Raw genomic sequence first — 20,322 nt, 5'->3', positions numbered from 1 at the left:
CATGCTTTTAATTTTTAAAATAAAGATTTTAATGAGAATATTTTTCATGATAGCAAGATTGATTTCTAGATTATCATGTAGTAGTTGGGAAAAATTAATGATCATAAATATATGCTGATATGACTTATAAGGCGGATTCCAAAACCTTAATTCATTTCCCTTGATTGTTTACATCTTTTTATTGCTTTATATCTTTTGCTTAGTTTAACTATTTGCTTAGTTTATTTAATTTCAAAACAACCAATTTTTATTAAACTAGATTAAGATTAATTTGGTTAAGATTTGATTAATTTTTCTACGTTCATTCAAGTCCTTGTGGGTTTGACCTCGTTCTTGTCAAACTATACTTCGGTACGGTTCGTACACTTGCGAGTATTTTAAAATTTCACAACAAGTTTTTGGCGCCGTTGCCGGGGACTTGGTTAGGAAAATAAATTAGGTCTTAATTGAATTTTTTCTTCTACTAGTTGTAGTTAAATTTTATTTTTAACAAAAAAAAATATTTATTTCTTTGTGCATGGTGTATGAGAACTTGGATACGTGATAAAGAAAATCGTCTTGTTAGTTTTGATTATTCATCCACAATGGGAGAAACAGGAGATGATTCAAAAACTCTTAGGGAGTTGTTCTCACCCATAACCACCAACCCTCAATCTTGCATAGTATTGCCTGCAACCAACCACTGCTGCACATTTTGAGTTAAAGCCACAGATAATCCATCTTCTTCCTACTTTTCATGGATTGGATAGAGAAGATCCTTATATGCATGTGAATGATTTTCTTCAGATTTGTGCTACTTGTAAGTTCCAAAATTTCACTGATGAGTCTGTTCGCTTGTGTTTATTCCCTTTTTCCTTGAAGGATAAGGCAAAAACATGGCTTAATTCTTTGTCACCTGGATCTATCACTTCATGGGAACTATTGGTCACAAAATTCCTCTCTAAATTTTTTCCAATGGCCAAGACCAATGCTTTGAGGAGAGAAATTGCAGATTTTTATCACGATGAACAAGAGAAATTTTATGAGAGTTGGGAGAGATTTAAGGACTTGATCTTAAAGTGTCCCCATCATAGTTTTGAAACATGGAGACTAGTACAATATTTTTATAATGGTTTGACTCAAGCAAATCGTAACATGATTGAGTCCATGAATGGTGGTGGATTTTTGAGTCTTGTAGATGATGAGGCATACAAATTTCTTGAGAATTTTTCTGAAAGTTCACAGCAATGGGATTTTTCCAACCTTAAAGAGAGATCTGCCCCTGCAATTAAGAAAGGAGGATTGTATGAAGTCAGTGAAGATTTAGACATAAAAGCTAGGTTAAACAGTCTCACTTGTAAGGTTGAGGCTTTAGCTTTAGGTAGAGGGATGAATTCTGTCAATCAAGTTCAAAGTGAAACATGCTCTATTTGTGCAAGTCCTATGCATACAACACAAATGTGTCCCTCTGTAGTTGGGTACCCTGATTTTTATACTGAGCAAGCAAATTCACTGAATAATTATGGAAAACCATTTGCTAGTCCATTTTTAGAGACATACAATCCAAATTGGATGAACCATCCTAATTTCTCATGGAGGCAAAATCAGCCTCCCACAAATGTAGGTGGACAACAAGTGCATCAACAAAGTCAATTTCGTCCACCTACTCAAGCATATCCTCCCATTCCTCAATCACCTCCTCAGTTTGTAGCACCACCAAGACAACAATCATCATTGGAGGAGTCTCTCAAAACATTCATGCAATCAACTAGCCAAGCCATTCAAGAGATAAAAAGTTCCACCCATTTAAATACTCAAGCTATTTCAAAGTTGGAAAATCAAATTGGCCAGTTAGCAACCCAAGTTGGAGAGAGGGAAAAAGGAAAATTTCCTAGTCAACCTATACCTAACCCAAAAGGACAGTATGCCATCAATGGTTCTTCTAGTTCTACTCATGGACAAGAACATGTTCAGTCTATTACTACCCTTAGGTCTGGTAAGCAAGTTGATAATCAAGTGAAAATGCCAGAAGTGGAGGATGATGAAAATATTGTGTTAAAGGAAAAAGGTACTCATAGTTCATATGATGATCAGGGAGAAAAGAAGGACAACCCACCCTCCATTCCAATTCAGGATCTTAGTTCCCCCCTTGATAAGAGATTTGTTTCTAAAGCTCCATTTCCTCAAAGGTTAATCAGTCCTCAGAAAAGTGCGCAATTTGGAGACATTTTAGAGGTTTTTAAGCAAGTGCAAATAAACATTCCATTTCTTGATGCAATTCAGCAAGTTCCTGTTTATGCCAAGTTTCTAAAAGATCTTGTGACAATGAAGAGAAAGACAAATATCCCTAAAAAGGAATTTTTGACAGAGTAAGTCAGTTCAATTATTCAGAATAAATATCCAGTGAAATGTAAGGACCCAGGATCTCCTACAATTTCATGCAAGATTGGGGATCATCTCATTGAGCGAGCTTTGCTAGATTTGGGGGCAAGTGTGAACTTATTGCCATATTCTATATACTTACAGCTAGGTTTGGGGGAGTTAAAACCAACGACCATGACATTTCAGTTAGCTGATAGGTCTGTGAAAATCCCTAGGGGTATTGTTGAGGATGTGCTAATTAAGGTGGATGCATTCTATTTTCCTGTTGATTTTGTTGTGTTAGACACTGAGCCTGCTCTAAATGCCAGTACACAAATCCATGTCATTTTGGGTCGCCCTTTCTTAGCCACATCCAATGCTTTAATCAATTGTCGGAGTGGTGTAATGGAGATTTCTTTTGGGAATATGACCGTTGAGCTTAATATCTTCCACATAAGTAAACAAGTGCTAGACAATGAGGATATCTGTGAGGTTGACATGATTGAGAGTCTAGTCCATGATACTTTCCTACAATTGAGTTATGAGGATCCTCTAGAGGCTTGCTTAAATCTTTTTGGTTGCAATTTTGATATTGAACACTCAATTGAAGAGGTCAATGCATTGTTAGATTCTGTTCCTCTCTTAAGTACTGATAGCTGGCAACCAAAAGTGATCCCTCTTCCACTTTCTTCATCCCTACCCCCATCTGCTGTGGAACCACCAAAGTTGGAGTTGAAACCATTACCTGACACACTTAAGTATGCCTTTTTAGGTTCTTCTGAGACCTTACCTGTCATTATAGCTTCAGATTTGGATGACCTTAGGGAACGCCAATTGATAAGTGTACTTCAAGCGCATAAGGAAGCTATAGGTTGGTCAATTGCTGATATCAAAGGTATTAGTCCATCTGTGGTTATGCATAGAATTCACTTAGAAGAGAATGCCAAAACTTCACGTGAACCGCAGAGACGTCTAAACCCTATTATGCAAGAGGTAGTGAGAGCTGAAGTTTTGAAGCTTTTGGATGTGGGTATTATTTACCCAATTTCTGATAGTATTTGGGTGAGTCCAGTTCAAGTTGTATCAAAGAAATCTGGCATAACAGTTGTCAAGAATGAGGATGATCAGTTAGTCCCAACTCGTGTGCAAACGGGATGGAGAGTATGCATTGATTATCGTAAGTTGAATGCCATGACAAGAAAAGATCATTTTCCTCTTCCTTTTATAGACCAAATGTTGGAAAGATTAGCTGGTCATGCTTATTATTATTTTCTTGATGGATATTCTGGATATAATCAAATTCCCATTGCATCAGAAGATCAAGGAAAGACTACCTTCACCTGCCCTTTTGGGACATTTGCCTACCATCGCATGCCATTTGGTTTATGTAATGCTCCCGATACATTTCAAAGGTGCATGATTAGTATTTTTTCTGATATGGTGGGACGATTTTTGGAGGTATTTATGGATGACTTTTCAGTAATTGGATCCACTTTTGAAGAATGTTTGCAACACCTATCCTTAGTGTTAGTGCGGTGTAAAGAGAAAAATCTTGTTCTTAATTGGGAGAAATGTCATTTTTTGGTGAGAAAGGGAATTGTTCTTGGGCATGTCATATCAAAAAGTGGTATTGAGGTTGATAAGGCCAAAATAGATTTGATTTCTAACCTTCCACCTCCTCGATCTATTAAGGAAATTAGATCATTTTTGGGTCATGCAAGATTCTATCGAAGGTTCATCAAGGATTTTAGTAAAATCTCAAGGCCCTTATGCAACTTACTTGCCAAAGATGCCCCATTTGTGTTTGATGCTGAGTGTCTCCATGCATTTAAGAGACTAAAAATTGAGTTGACTTCTGCACCTATCATTCAACCACCTGATTGGAATGTGCCTTTTGAGATTATGTGTGATGCCTCTGATTATGCAATTGGTGCTGTTTTAGGACAACGGGTTGGAAAGGTTCCCCATGTGATTTATTATGCTAGTAAGACTCTAAATGATGCTCAAATGAACTACTCTACAACAGAAAAGGAGTTGTTGGCAATTGTTTTTGCCTTGGATAAATTTAGATCCTATTTGTTGGGGTCTAAGGTCTTAATTTATTCAGATCATGTTGCACTGAAGTATCTCTTCTCCAAAAAAGATGCTAAAGCTCGACTTATCCGATGGATTTTATTGTTACAAGAATTTGATCTTGAGATTCGGGACAAGAAGGGAACTGAAAATGTAGTAGCTGACCATTTTTCTAGATTAATCGTTGAGCACACTGATGACAGTTTACCTATTCTTGAATCTTTCCCTGATGAGCAGTTGCTACATGTATCCCAAAGACCTTGGTATGCTGATATTGCAAACTATCTTGTCACTAATCAAATGCCTTCGCATTGGACTAAACAAGATAGGTCGAAATTTCTGGCTGAGGTAAGGTATTTCTTTTGGGATGATCCATACTTGTTTAAATACTGTTCTGATCAAATAATTAGGAGATGCATATCTGAAAGTGACCAACAAAATGTTATATCCTTTTGTCATGATCATGCTTGTGGAGGTCACTTTAGTTCAAGAAAGACTGCTGCCAAGATTTTGCAATGTGGATTTTATTGGCCTTCCATTTTTCGTGATTCCCATGCATATTGTTCAGCTTGTGAGAGATGCCAAAAGTTGGGCAGTATTGGAAAAAGAAATATGATGTCGTTGAACCCTATTTTGATTGTTGAGGTATTTGATGTTTAGGGTATTGATTTCATGGGTCCCTTTCCTAATTCTTTTGGTAACTTATACATCCTTGTTGCTGTTGATTATGTTTCTAAGTGGGTTGAGGCCATTGCATGTAGAACTAATGACCACAAGGTTGTAGTCAAGTTTTTGAGAGAGAATGTGTTTGCACGGTTTGGTACACCACGTGCCATTATTAGTGATGGAGGAAAGCACTTTTGCAATAGAGTTTTTGAGCAACTAATGAAGAAATATGGTATCACTCATAAGGTTGCAACACCTTATCACCCACAGACAAGTGGTCAAGTAGAGATATCTAATAGGGAAATCAAGAGAATATTGGAGAAAACAGTTAACCCTACTCGGAAAGACTGGTCTTTAAGACTCAATGATGCACTGTGGGCATACCGTACAGCCTTTAAGACTTCCATTGGAATGTCTCCCTATCGAATTGTGTATGGTAAGGCTTGTCACCTCCCTGTTGAGTTAGAGCATAGAGCTTATTGGGCTATTAAGCGGTTAAATTTTGATCTTGACAAAGCAGGTGCTGAAAGGAAACTCCAAATCAATGAGTTAGAGGAGATTCGCAATGATGCATACAATTGTGCCAAATCGTATAAGGACCGAATGAAAAGGGTTCATGATAAAAACATCTTGAGAAAATCATTTGAACCTGGTCAGAAAGTTCTTCTTTATAATTCTCGTTTGCATCTCTTCCCAAGCAAGTTACGATCTCGATGGACTGGTCCATTCATAGTTCGCATTGTTTATCCCCATGGTGCTATTGAGATTGAGAATCCTAAAAATGGTGATATGTTTAAAGTTAATGACCAACGTTTGAAACCATTTTTAGAACTTGAGCCTCCAGAAGTTGAAGAAGTCCTCTTGGATGATCCTGTTTATCAGGATTGATTCCAGTTGTGTTTATCAGGTTTGCAATTTTTTTTTTCTTTCTTTCTTTTTCTTGTTCATTTTCTATTTTTAGATTAATATTTTTGTTTATTTTCTAGTTTAGTTTTATTCTCTTTTGTTCTAGCTGATATTTGACAGAAATTAAAATTTATAACAATCAGCTTGATCAAAGTACGTCTCCTCCTTCTCCTTACCTTACTTGTTACTACTTGGTTCTCATGTTGCATATTAATTTTTTTGCTCTCTTTTCATTCAAGACATATATTTGAGAGTATCATTTTTAACATTGAGGACAATGTTTGGTTTAGGTTTGGGGGGGATGTATATAGATTTCTATCTTTTTGTTTTGTTTTGTTTAGTTGTGTTAAAAAAAAAAATCTTTTATCTAGCTTGAGGTCTATGTTTTGAGTTTGTTATACTACTCCTGCTTAAATAATTTCAGTGCTTTCATGCTCAATTCATTGCACATGTACGTAGCCACTCAGACACAACTTGTTGTTGAAGGATAAAAATGATTAGAAAATCTTGATGATAACAATGTGGAGACTGTAACCCTTGTGAGTTTTGAGCCAATCACTATTTTTTGAGGGCTATTTATTGTTTCTAATCTTAAAGTTCATTTGAAAGTGCATAACATGTTTCCCTTGTTGTAGTCTCATTGTTCTTTCTTTTGGCCAAGAAAAAAAATATCTAATTTTATGCCACACTTGAATCTTTTGAAGTCATTGATGTTGAATGAACTATACTAGTCTTTGAGAGATGACATTAGACAATTTTTGTGTACTTTGAGCCATATATGTGTTTTCTTTTTCTTTCTTGATATATTATCGCTAGTCACCCCGTTGAGCCTTTTAATTAGCATTTCTTTCTTAAAACCCTTATCCATAGTGTTTCAAGATGGAATTTGATCAGTATGTTTCATGTGGTGGTTTGTGTGGGAATTCAAAGAAGAAAGAAAAAAAAGAAGTCAAAGAAAAAAAAAATTCAAAAAAAAGAGAGAAAAAAAAAGTTCAAGGACAAGGAAAAAATAAAAAAAGAGGAAAAGTGTCAAAAAGAAGAAAATAAAAAGGGTTGTCATCAAATTTTGAGAAGTGAAATGTAAGGAATGAGTACTACTTTGAAGAAGAAGAGTTGAAAAAAAAAAGTGTTGAATGGAAATTCCAAAAAGTGTTGACATTCCAACTATCTTGAAAACACTTCTTATATTTACCTTCACCCATTTTTATTTCATTCCCTTTGCTTTTTTCCTACATTACGTCCTAATAAAGTCCTTATTTGATCTTGAAGATTGTGTAGTTCAGATATTGATATGACTGAGAAGAAAAAAGGTATGGTATAAATTCTTTTTGGCATCCTTTCATGAGACTACTTGTTCTTTCTTAATTAAGCGTTTTTCATGTGATTTATATGTGAGGTATTTGATTTTGCTTACATTATTCCGCTCACATATGTTGTTGAGAGTGTTACACCCCATTTCAGAGTGATTTCATTTGTTGAGTGATAACACTGGAAAGATTTGAGTTGAAGCATACTTTCAAATAGAGATTCGAGTCAAATTTATTCTAAAACTAAGAGTATGTTTGGGTTGGCTACCACTTTTCACTCACATTGAGTTTTGATGGCATGAGAAATTTCTTTAGCATTTGTAGTGTTTTTAAACTTGAACTAATCCTCTTTGCAAAAGGAAATTGAAAAAAAAATGTTTGATTTTCTTTGTTTTGTTTATTTTAGTATTCATTCTCAGAATTTTGTGGGTATATTCCCTGCAAACCCTCACGAGACTACAACTCGTTCACTAGTGTAAGCTAGGGGTTTAAAGGCTTGTTGCATACGCTAAATGAATTTCCAGCGAAAGTGGATTAGTTAGGATTTTCTTTTTCTTTGTTTTTTATTTCTTTGTTTTGTTTTACTCTTTATCTATTTTGCTCGAGGACTAGCAAAATGTAGGTTTGGGGGTATTTGATGTGCATTGATAATAGCTTAATTTTGCATATTTATATCATTGTTAGAAGCATTATTATATTTATTTTGAGGTAATTCATGCATTTTATATTTGGCTTTGGAATAATGGTGAATAATCAATTTTGTGTTTAATTGAATCTTATTGCGTGAATTTATCTTTTGTAGGAGAATGGAATTAAATAAGTGGATTTGTGCAAAGAAGAAAGCTAATGGACTTTACTTTTACAAGGGCCATGATGAAGTTAAAGAAGACCAACCTAATTAAATTTAAGTCCAATTGGAGCAGGGAATCAAAGGAAATTTGCATCAAATCCAAGTTCAATTCGGATTAGGATTCCAGCCTGCACATCAGTTAGTATTTTTGGCATAACTTTTGGCTCAGATGTCCAATTGAGATGATTCAAGTTGGGCTGGAAATTTAACTTAAAAGTATACAACTTTGTAGTTTATCAAAAGTCCGAATTCTGACGTTAAATGGGTCAAAATTGTCAGTTAAGTAAAGCCTAAAAATCTGGAATTTTCCTCAAACGGGAATTCAACTTGTAATAGGATTCTTTGACCTATTTAAAGGCTCTTTAGGGCAAAATTCAGGGAGGCGAGTGCTAGGGCTGAGGGCTGAACATAGAGAGTGCGGCTACTTCTTTGGTTTTCTTTCATGACAATTAGTTTTATTTTATTTGTCTAGTTTAATGTTTAGTATTTTATTCTTGTGTTTTATTTTAATTATTATGAGTAGCTAAATTTATAATTAGGGTTGAGGATGAAACTTTGTTAAGGATTATTAGTAATATTTATGTGATTTGATTTTTCCCACAATAGTTGTTCTTTAATTATTTAAATTGTTATTGCTTCATATCAATTGACTAAGATGAGATTCTAGATATGAGTTCAATCATGTTTTTCTCATGATTTAGGATTTGTCTTAATTAATTGAATGCTTGGTTTATTAATTCTTGATTATAAAATTGGATATCGCTTGTGATTTATCTGTTAATGGATACAATTTATGATTTGATTTTTAGAATTGGATATATCTTGTGATTTGTTTGGCTATGGATACAATTGATGATTTGATTTTATATTTAAGAAGTGAAGAAGAACATGCTTTTGATTTTTAAAATAAAGATTTTAATGAGAATATTTTCCATGATAGCAAAATTGATTTCTAGATTATCATGTAGTAGTTGGGAAAAATTAATGATCATAAATATATGCTGATATGACTTACAAGGCGGATTCCAAAACCTTAATTCCTTTCCCTTGATTGTTTACATCTTTTTATTGCTTTATATCTTTTGCTTAGTTTAACTATTTGCTTAGTTTATTTAATTTCAAAACAACCAATTTTTATTAAACTAGATTAGGATTAATTTGGTTAAGATTTGATTAATTTTTCTACGTTCATTCAAGTCCTTGTGGGTTCGACCTTGTTCTTGTCAAACTATACTTTGGTACGGTTCGTACACTTGCGAGTATTTTAAAATTTCACAGCAACACTTGCGAGTATTCTCTGGTTAAAATGGCTTACGTGCTTCACAGGGTCAGTTCAACCATTATACATGGTAAATGTTGGCTGAGTGAAACGTCGAGGAAGTTTTCTCCCTTCAATCTTACGTGTTAAGGGTGATTTAGAAATTTGATTCAGCGCCCGACTCATAGCATCAGTTCTTAGACCCCTGCTGGATGAATTCTTATTCTTGCGATTATGGGGGTTACTCTCTTCGCACGAGTAAGACTCACTAGGGGGAGTTCTTGACCTAGGCATGTAGTTGCCCTCCTCATTCTCACCAAAAGAAGAGTCAGAAACAAACAGAGCTCGCCGCCGTCGTTCGTGACGTAACTGTCTCCTCAAATGGTCAATTTCCAACTGCATGGCCTTGGCATTCTCTTCATGGGAGACTCTGCTTCCACTTCGTGACTGACTTCTGCTAGTATAGGTGGTATGTACACTTCCCTCCTGGCCTCCACCTCGTTTAAGATTGAGAAAGTCATCTTGACGCTGGGACTCCCTAAACTCCACCTGGTGTGGACCTGAATTTGCCATAACCAGACCTCAGACTCACTAAAAACCAAAGATCCCCACAGACGGCACTAATTATAAGGTCACAGTTTATACCTAAGCCCAATAAGAGGAAGGGTATAGGCCCAAAGAGCCCAATACAATAAATTTATAGAGAGTGTGTCAGAAATCTTGTTTTTAATGAACTTAAACGGTAACAACAGTGGCCCAAGATTACAAAATAATAAAAATGGATGGGTTTATAAGATGAAATTTGTCCTCGGACTCAAGTCGAGGAACAAATTCTTATATTTCTTCTCTCTTAAAGATTAATTACAGATATCCAATCTACAGTATTTTTCTCTTCCTATCTCTCGATCCCCCTCTTCTCCGGGACCTTCTTCCTTCTTATACTCCTTCCCCCCCCCTTAATTTTTTGCTCTACACGTGTAGATCTAGACTGCTCCCGTTAATACTTATCCCATCAGCACCTTCTTGAAGTCTTTAGGTAATAGTTGTAAGGCTGAAAATCACTGTTCAAATATCACTTCCTGATTAATGCAGCAAAAGATTTAGGTACAGAGCATTCAATGCAGTGGTAGCAGATCTCTCTAAAGTATTTTCCAACTGTTCATGCTTTCTGTGCCCCTGTGAAACATATCTTCATCCACAATACCTCCTAAAAGATCATTCTAGTCAACATGACGTACCATCTGACCCTTACTTCACTGAGCCAAGGAGATACCCCTCCTCAGATTACTTCCATTAACTTCTTCCGCTAGAATTTGCTCGTGGGTCTCTAAGTTTGGCATCCTTATTACCATCAATCTGTCCTCGGACGGATAAACCTCCTCAAACAAAGCCCATGGCCCAAAAACGTATCTTGGGCCTTTTATCCCCATAGTAACCAAACCATAAAATAGAAAACAACACTGCAAAAGAGTGTCTCCACAATGTTTTTCTTCTCTTTTTTTTTTCCTCCTCTTTTGCCATCCACTTCAACATAGTCAAATGGCAAATATAGAACGGTAAAGTGTGACTTGTTGTAGCTACTAGCTAGGACAAGAAAGTATGGCTTAAGCTTGAATAAATTAAATAGTACCTCAATTTCTGACCCAAAAAAAAAAAAAACACTCTAAAAATTTGAGCATAACCACACTATTCTCTGTACTCTGTATAAACACTATGCCAAGAGCTATACCTTTAGAAATATGGGGGGAAGTGGGAAGTTGAGCACATATAAATAAGAGCCCCCCGACCAAATATCAGTTCAAATATGAGAAATTTTAACTAATTACATTACTAAAGGTAAAATTTGCCTGCAATAAAGATTCACATGGTATTGTCCTTTACCTCCTAGCTGAGATTGAAATGAAATAAAATGGAAGTCCAATCTGACATGCACATAAGAACCTCCACAAAGCAAAAACAAATCAATCTTCTCCACTTCTATTGTTTCTCTACACCTCGTGCTAAAATCAAACCTGCAAAACAAGATGCAACTCACTTGAGTAACAATTGGAAGTTCCGTAGGATATATATATTAGATAATATTTAACTTAACCCAGTCATCTCTTCAAAATAAATAAACCCAATTAAATAAATAAATAAGTTTAAACATTCGCACATCATCTTTAACCCTGACTTCAAAATGACCAAGTTTACGTGAAATTATTCAATACATTTGGTGTATTACACCCTCCTCTTACATAAGGACACTCCCACCTATGGATCCCACACAGGGGACGTACCCTTATGTGACAAGGAGACGGTATATACCGGGTGTATGGAATAATTTTATAAGTTTTACAGTGGAGTCAAGTATCTAATCAAGTGTCACGTGGAATAGAATTTATAGAAAATCAAACTATTCTGGAGCTTTTGAGTGAAAAAATAAGGACAATTTTAGAAGGCCACAAGGAAAGCAGACAATAACAGAGAGCAAAGGGGCAAGCACACAAAAAAAAAAAAAAAAAATCAAGTGAAAACTTGTACATGCAATGCTAGAGGTCAACAAATAAACACCAATAGCAACAAGACAAACTAATTGCTTATCATACGCCCCCCCCCCCCCCCCCCCCCCCCCCCTCATTCTCTCAGAGAAGTGAGCAACATCCATTGTTCTTGACATTAAACCAAATACTGTTTTGATTCTATTAGACAGCCACCTTTTCAATAAGCCACTTGCCCATTGTCTGCTAACATGCTAGAAATACAACAAAATTCATATCAGTCAGACCAGACCAGATAGCAATCATGGAAAAGAACCTTCATGTCAGACAAAGTGAGCTAAGTACTGTGCACTGATCAAATTTTAAGAAAAAGCAAGGTTGAGTACTTTAACACAAAACAAAGGTCTGTCAACAAATTTACTCTACTCAATACTCCTATATTTTTTGTGCATCCATGAAGAAGAATAAATCCATACTATACAAAAAAAATACATAGCTTATGCCAAGAATAAAAATGATTCTACCAAAGGAAGGAAAAGGAATAGGTTAGAAATTGGAATCAGGAAATTACCTCAAATTATAGGTCATTAGATTTTTTTTCCTGCAACAAGCTGGTTAATGCGGAGGTCCCTGCTAAATGCTTCATTGAAAAGGATCCTCGTCTGCATTGACTGAAACCCAGGCAACCATGACAGTAATGCCACAGGAGCCATGACAATTACTCCGAACATTATATCATATAGTCGCGCCACAAAAACAACACTTTCCCAAACAAGAGTAGACCGCAGAAAGGGTCGGAGTACTTGGGCAATCAATATCAGGCCCCACCCAGTGGGGATGAATGCTAACAGGCTAGTGAAAATATCAATAAATGTGAATTTTGTAAATTGCAGCAGAGCAATTATCACAAGTATTGCAAGTATAATCAAAAGGAATTGGACTAAACGATAGTATATGTGCTCTTTTGCCGCATATTTAACCCGAGCAAATGCTATTACTGCATAAATCGCAAAAGCCACAAATACATAGATCCAAGACAACAAGTAAATAGCAATGTTGGTACTTCCAGTTGCAATATTTAGTTGATATACTATCCCATACTGGAAGAAGAAGAATCGGAGGTCTAAGATTATTTCCATTATTTTACCCCAAATGCTAGTGTTCCTGAGATGATCCTACTCCTCATACCACCAACTTTCCCAACTCTGTTCAACTTTTGCAAAAACACTGCCATGGAACCAAATCTAGTTCATAAAGTCATCAAAGTTGTACACCGTCTTCAACCAATCAAATCCAGAAGGATTGAACACAAAGGGGGCCATAATCCATGACACAACCAGGAACCAACTAGTAATGGTCAAGGCTATGTAAACAAATGTGTTTCCAGCTATAGGATTGTGTGACGCATAAACTACAAGTATTAACCCAAGTTCAATTGCCTTCACAAAATGGCTACGAGCATAGAGTCCATAATTCTCAGCAAAACCCTTGTGCTCCACGACAAAACCACGCCTGGTAGCCTGATATTTTGCACCACCATGAAGAATAGTACCGCCAAAGTAGTGGGCACGAGTTCCCATTGAGAATGTGTAGAATACAGATGAAAGCTGGAGCTGCATTGTCAGAAAATCCCAGATAGCTTGAAGGAACCCATGCTCAAGAGAGTTTTCCACTATCATCGGAAGGGCAATGAACAGACCAAGCGGGATGATGAACTGCTGATTCAAGAATGCACCAAGTGCCGCATTGTTATCAGTACTACTTGCCTTGGAAGAAGCCTCAACACCACTAAGAGCCAGATAGAGTCGGCCCCACAGACAGTGGCAGCGCCACGTTATACTCAGGGTGTTTCCAGGAACACCTTGACTTGAAAATATATATATATATATATATATATAATAATTAATTTTATTTATTTGTTTACCCTTAAAAAAAATAGGAACACCCTCAAATTTTTTTTGAAAAAAATTGTTCTACTTTCAAGAAAAAAAAAGCCCGAAAAAAAAATTTCAACTAAAATTTGAAAAAAAAAAATTGTAACAGAGCAAAACAACGGACTTTCTCTCAACTCTCAAGCCCATGGCAAGCCCACGGATTCTCAAAAAAAAAAAAAAAAAAACCAAACCCCAAATCAAAAACCTCAAATTAGTAAATCAGTACATCAGAAATCACTAAAGGGCAAAGGCTAAACTCTAAAGCAAACCTAAAAACAAAGAGCAACAGAGCAACACCTCCCCTTAGAAGTTAGATCGGTCCAGTCGTAGTCTAGACTCCAAAGCACATCGTCTTCGCTGCCCCTCATTAGAGATTGGTCCAGTGCAGTCCAGTGCACATCGTCGGAGATCGCTCGTCGAAGATTGCGTCGCACATCACGTCGCTACCGTCGCACATCGTCTCGCATCGCATCACTGTCATCGCACATCGCTGCCTCAGCCTTCACTCTTCAGGCCTCCCTGCTCCGGTCCAGTGCTCCCTCAAGGTATTTCTCTCTCTCTCTCTCTCTCTCTCTCTCTCTCTCTCTCTCTCTCTCTCTCTCTCTCTCTCTCTCTTTATTCTTTAATTATTAGAACTGTGATTGGCTGAAACAAAAGCTTTAACTTTATTAATGTTTTGCCTTCTTTTTTTTTTACTTTTTGAATTTGGCATATTATGAGTTATGATTCTTATTCTTTTTTTTTTTTTTTTTTTTTTTTTTTGAGAAACACACACACACACACACACACATATATATATTGGTGTTGGTATTGGTGAGATATTAATTGTCTTTTAGTGTAATGTTATTGTGATTTGTGATTGTGAAATTTTCTGATTGGCAACTGGTTTTTGTGAGTGGGGGCATTAGGCAGGCTTGTCTGTTGAGTGGGGTGGGGGTGGATGGGCTGATGGGCATGTGGGGCTGGGTAATTGGGTAAAGCACTAAAGCAGTGTAATGTGCACATCAGCACATGACTGGCTCTTTTAGTGTAATGTGCACATGAGATGTATGCTAGTGCAACTAATAAACAATAATTAATAATTTGATTAATCAATACATTATAAAAGACAAACAAATTAAATTATGTTAGGCTAAACAACAATTTATAATTTTATAATTAATGAAACAACAATATAACAAATTATAGTTTATAAAAGACAAACAAATTAATGAAACAACTAAACAACAATTATTAATAATTTTATTAATATTTCAAATAAACTTATTGTTTATTGTTTATTCTTTTGCTACCCTAGAAAAAATTCCTAGGAACTAGGAACACCTTGAGAAAAATTCTTGGAGCCACCACTGCCTACAGAATTGCATATACCATCAGAATCACCACCATTGTGTTGAAAAAGAATCCCAAGGTAGTGTAAAAGAATGACAGCATTCGGAAGAAGTCCAACCTATGACACAACCTGTATATACCTCTGCTAAGAACTTGCTCACCATTTCCACTAGCCACCTTGGCCTCAAGCATGAATACTTGATTCAACCCAACATCCCTTCCCATGCCGACCTGGATGTATTCATGGTGCAGTTAAAGCCAACAAAAATGTCCTTACTGATATTAATCACTCTGGAAGCTTTACTGATCCCACCACAAGTCATGAACCAAAACCTGTCAAACACATCTGGATGGCTATAATGCATTCGAACTTTTAAAGGGTTCGCCAAAACACGCTGCCCCAAGGTGACAAAACTCGTTTCCTGAGCCGACATAAACCAAGCAAGTGATGAAACAGAACCTGTAAATATGTGTTCCCTAACTTCCAAGATAGTAGGCTTTCGGATGCCATAATAACGCCTGAATTCTTCCAACATATTGCATATTTTGAGTGCCTCTTCAAAATAGTTGTCTTGGTTCATATCAATAGTTTGGACAGCATCACCACAAGTGAAGATGATGGCATGATTCTGATTCTCCAGTTTTCCCTCACCAAGCTTCAAGAGACCAGGCAACTTTACCTGGTAGATCTCCACTTCCCTCTCCAATTGGTGATCATACTTCACAAGAACAGAATAAAACTCCTTCTCATCCTTCCCAGTGGAAACTTCATCAACGTAGGCAGCTCGAAGGGCTTCATTGTTTTTCATTAGATACAAGATTTCCTTGGCATGTGGATCTTTCTTTGCCTTCTGAGTTCCATATATTTGGCAGGCAACTACATATGTAAATTTCATCAATGCTGTCCTATACTCATGGCCTTTAAGTAACAAGCCCATTGAACTGCTTGCTCTGCTTAAACTCCTAGAAGATGGTGACCTTTCAGAGGAGTAACCATCCAAACCGCTGTCTCGCCTCATCGAACCAAGTTCTTGTGATCCTTCTCGAATGTCCATCTCTGATACAGAATCTAGAAATGCCAGCATCTTAAGAGCCCAATAGTTATACATCATTCCCCTAACCGTTCGGGAGAGTGTCTGACCCCTGTATAATGCACTTGGTTCCTAGAGAGATCCCAACTTGCCCAAATGAAGCAGTGGTGGGCTCAGTTCTTATATAGCCGAAATATCGTATAATTGGAAATATTACTGCACCGGCTAGCTACAAGCTTTATAAGGCCCTCCTCATGGGTTTGACTTTTTTTTTTTGGAGAAAAAGTATCGATCCACTTTATTGAAATATGAAGAAATTATGTTGCTACATCAACATACACTAAGTAGGAAATATCCGGTGGAACGGATTCCATCCATACAGTTAACGGTGAAGACTTTCTTGCTCTCCTAGCTAAAGCATGAGCTACTCCATTGCTCTGCCGCCTAACATGAGAGAAAGAACAGGTTTGAAAAGAACCCATTAAAGACTTACTGTCTTTCACAATGTGTCCAATACTAGATCGGCCTGGGCAGTCCCCTAATAAAGCCTTTACAACAATCTCCGAATCTCCTTCAAAAATGGCTCGACGCAAACCCAATTCCTCCATGAAGATCATTGCCCTCCTTACTACCATCGCTTCAAGAACTTCTACTGTTGACGGCATGACTAGCTTTTTTGCTAAGGAGGCCATCACCTGCCCCAGTTTGTTCCTCACTACGACATCGATTCCAGCTTCCTCTTCCTCCGCAAAGTATGCTCCATCATAATTCACTTTGTACATTCCCAGTTCAGGTGGTGCCCAACGTTGAGGCTATAGTTTTATTTTCTTGGGTTTGTTTTTTTATTTGTCTTGGAAATCCTTTAGAGCAGATTTTGCCGCGTCAAAGATCTTCTCAGGTGGCACGCTTTGCTCATTAAAATGGCAATTATTTCGTCTATACCAAATATACCATGCTACCATCGTGAATAGTTCCAGATCTTCCTCATTTTGTCTCACAACAAACACCAGTTCAGTGAAAGAGCCCAAACACAGCTGTAGTTGTTGCACTTTATTAAAAGCAAGACTCCAACATACTTGTATTTTATCACATTCCCATTGGGCATGCAATGCCGTTTCGTTGCCGTTCCCACAATTGCTGCACAGTAGAGAGGTTATTACCTTGTGCCGATGTAAGTTTGCCAAGGTTGGAAAGGACTCGGTGCAGGCCCACCAACAGAAGTTTTTTATTTTTGGAATCTGCATCTTCCAAATTCCCTTCCAGAAACTTCTCAAGTTGTTATTGTTTGACACCGAAGCTACCTCTCTGTTTTCTAACTCTCCCAATAACTGATATCCAGTCTTTACCAAGTAGTTTTCGTCCCTAGTTCGCGGCCAAACTATGCAATCCCTCATCATTGATCTGCATAACAGAATGGCTTTTATTTTCTGAGCCATAAAGGGTGCAAATTTAAGATCAATCAGCTGCCTATCCCATTCTTTTGTAGTCTGGTCTATGAGTGAAGAAACGGTGGAATCATCCTCAAATCTTGGTGTGCATGACACAGCTCCAGTTTGGAAACGTCTAGGAATCCACTTATCATGGAACACCTGGATCTGTGTGCCATCACCAACTCTCCACATCATTCCTTGTTCAATGACATGCCTAGCTTTGAGCAAACTCTGCCAAGTAAATGATCCTGTGGAGCTTCTTGCTTCAAACACTGATCCTAAGGGGAAGCACTTAGTGCTAAACACCTTATACAGAAAAGAATCCTTCTCAGTTTGTAATCTCCAAATTTGTCTCGCCAACATAACCTCATTGAACCTAACCAAGTCCTTGAATCCCATTCCTCCCTCGGATTTTGATTTACAAAGTTTCCCAACTTTTCCATTGGATTCTCCTTTTGGCCACCATGCTCGCCCCACCAAAATTTTCTTATTTGCATTTCAATCTCTTTGCACAAACTCACCGGCAATTTGAAGCAACTCATTGCGAAAGTAGAGATAGCTTGAACCACCGCCTTTAGTAAGACTTCTCTTCCTACTTGAGATAGAAGCTTTTCCTTCCAACCTTGAAGTTTTGCCCACATCCTTTCATTGATGTAATTGAGGCTTGCCTTTTTATTTTTTCCCACAATAGCGGGCGGCCCAAGATACTTCTCATACTTCTTTATTTCTGGGACCCCTAGAAAATCAATAATTTCTCCCTTCATATCATTGGACACAGCTTTACTAAAGAAACGTGTTGTCTTCTCTCGGTTTATTTTTTGGCTGGATGCATGCTCATAGCTGGTTAGGATGTTTTGGATAGCTTGTAAATCTTCCCTCCGTGCATAACAAAATAATAAGTTGTCATCTACAAAAAATAGGTGAGTAACCTTTGGTCCATTTTTGCATAATGAAAAGCCTCTAATAATGTCTTCCCTTGCAGCCTTTTGAATCATTCTATTCAACCCTTCTGAAAATAATATAAACAAATATGGTGACAATGGATCCCCTTGGAAAATTCCCTTAGAAGGGAAGATTTCACCTTTGGGTTCCCCATTAACTAAGATTGAATAGGACACCGTACTAATACATTCATGGATGAGATTCAACAAAGTATCACAAAACCCCATCTTCCTCATAATTTTCATCAGAAAGCGCCACTCCACTCTGTCATACGCCTTACTCATGTCTAGCTTTAGGGTCATGAAACTCACTTTCTTTGACTTTTGTGTCTTCATATGGTGAAGCAATTCTAAAGCCATCAGAATATTGTCTGAAATAGCTTTATTAGATTGGAAAGCACTTTGTGATTTAGAAATAATATAGGGCAGGACTTTTTTTAGCCTATTTTCAACAACCTTAGATACAAGTTTATATATGACATTACAAAGAGCAATGGGGCAAAATTCTGAAACTACAAAAGGGCTTTTACTTTTGGAATTAAAGTTATAAAAGTGCGATTTATGGAAGAAGGGATTGAACCTGAGTTTAGGCAATTAAGAACTGCCTTTGAAACATCCTCACCAATAGATGGCCAAAAATTTTGGTAGAACAAAGGAGGTAAACCATCAGGTCTTAGTGCCTTTAGCGGTGCCATTTGTTGTATTGCTTCCTCCACCTCAGCCTTGACAAACTCTGCAGCTAGCATGGCATTTTGTTCATCTGTGATAACTGTGGGAACTGCCATCAGTACTTCCTCCACATTTGATGGTGAGGCCGAGGTAAATAGGTTCTGATAATATTCAATCAGAATCTTTGCTATCTCCTCTTCATCGGTACATGCCATTCCCACTTCATTCTTCAATTCTTCAATTCTATTTCTCTTATATCTGTGAGATGCCCTATTGTGAAAATTTTTTGTATTTTGATCACCCTCTTATAGCCATAATGCCCTTGACCTTTGTTTCCACATCTTTTCCTCCTTTATCAACAATCCATTTATCTCCCATTTCAACCGGTTCACTGTTTCCATTGTCCCCTCTCTGTTTACCCTCTGGTCTGCCTGCCGGAGCTGCTGTTTTTCTTTTTCTTTTTCTTTTTCTTTTAGTGCACGGGTAATGTTCCCAAAGGAGGTCCAGCTCCACTGTTTGAGTTTTTCCTAACACACCTTTATTTTACCCTCCACTTGATCCATCGGGTTACCTGAAAAAAATCTCCTCCAAGCTAGGTCCACGACCTCACCACACCTTTCATCCTCCAACCACATATGTTCAAACCTCCATGGTTTTCTCTGCTTTATCTGAACCCCTTTGGAAGAATGATTATTGGTTTGTGATCCAAAGAACCACATTCTAGGTGCACAACCTTTGTTGCTGGAAACTTTTCAATCCAATCAGTGGTAGCGACCGCACGATCAAGCATTTCCCATATTGTATTACCCCCTCTAGATCCTCTATACCACGTGTATTTCCCTCCCATGTAGCCCAAGTCCTTATACTCACATTCATCAAGAACCTCCCTAAAAGCTTCCATTTGTCTAATTGACCTGAACCTTCCTCCTAATTTTTCAGCTGCCTTCAAAATTTCATTAAAGTCACCCGCACACAACCATGGGAGGGTGAATTTGTTTTTTAATCTTCTCAATTTTTCCCAAGACCCATGACGATTTCTTGTGTCCAGCTCACCATAAAACCCAGTAAATCTCCATTCATCTTCCTTTCCCTTATTCACTATAGC

The 20,322-nt window shown here is 37.3% G+C and overlaps 1 protein-coding gene, 2 non-coding genes and 1 pseudogene across 3 annotated transcripts; 1 reads left to right on the top strand and 3 right to left on the bottom strand.

The window, feature by feature from the left end:
- The first annotated feature begins 762 nt into the window (after nucleotides 1–762).
- LOC142639888 (uncharacterized) lies at nucleotides 763–2,352 on the top strand. The gene has a single exon (XM_075814019.1). It carries the CDS (start codon nucleotides 763–765, stop codon nucleotides 2,350–2,352), a length of 1,590 nt encoding a protein of 529 aa, XP_075670134.1.
- On the bottom strand, nucleotides 968–1,076 carry LOC142641875 (small nucleolar RNA R71). The gene has a single exon (XR_012845548.1). It is a non-coding gene; the product is annotated as a small nucleolar RNA R71 (small nucleolar RNA).
- A 7,123-nt stretch (nucleotides 2,353–9,475) lies between the features above and the next one.
- Nucleotides 9,476–16,959, bottom strand: LOC142639887 (callose synthase 12-like; annotated as a pseudogene).
- Nucleotides 16,191–16,269, bottom strand: LOC142641802 (small nucleolar RNA J33). The gene has a single exon (XR_012845479.1). It is a non-coding gene; the product is annotated as a small nucleolar RNA J33 (small nucleolar RNA).
- Nucleotides 16,960–20,322: the final 3,363 nt, after the last annotated feature.

Source organism: Castanea sativa, chromosome 6 (assembly GCF_040712315.1).
Source record: "Castanea sativa cultivar Marrone di Chiusa Pesio chromosome 6, ASM4071231v1".
Taxonomy (NCBI): Eukaryota; Viridiplantae; Streptophyta; class Magnoliopsida; order Fagales; family Fagaceae; genus Castanea; species Castanea sativa.
This window is presented reverse-complemented; position numbering and strand designations above follow the sequence as displayed.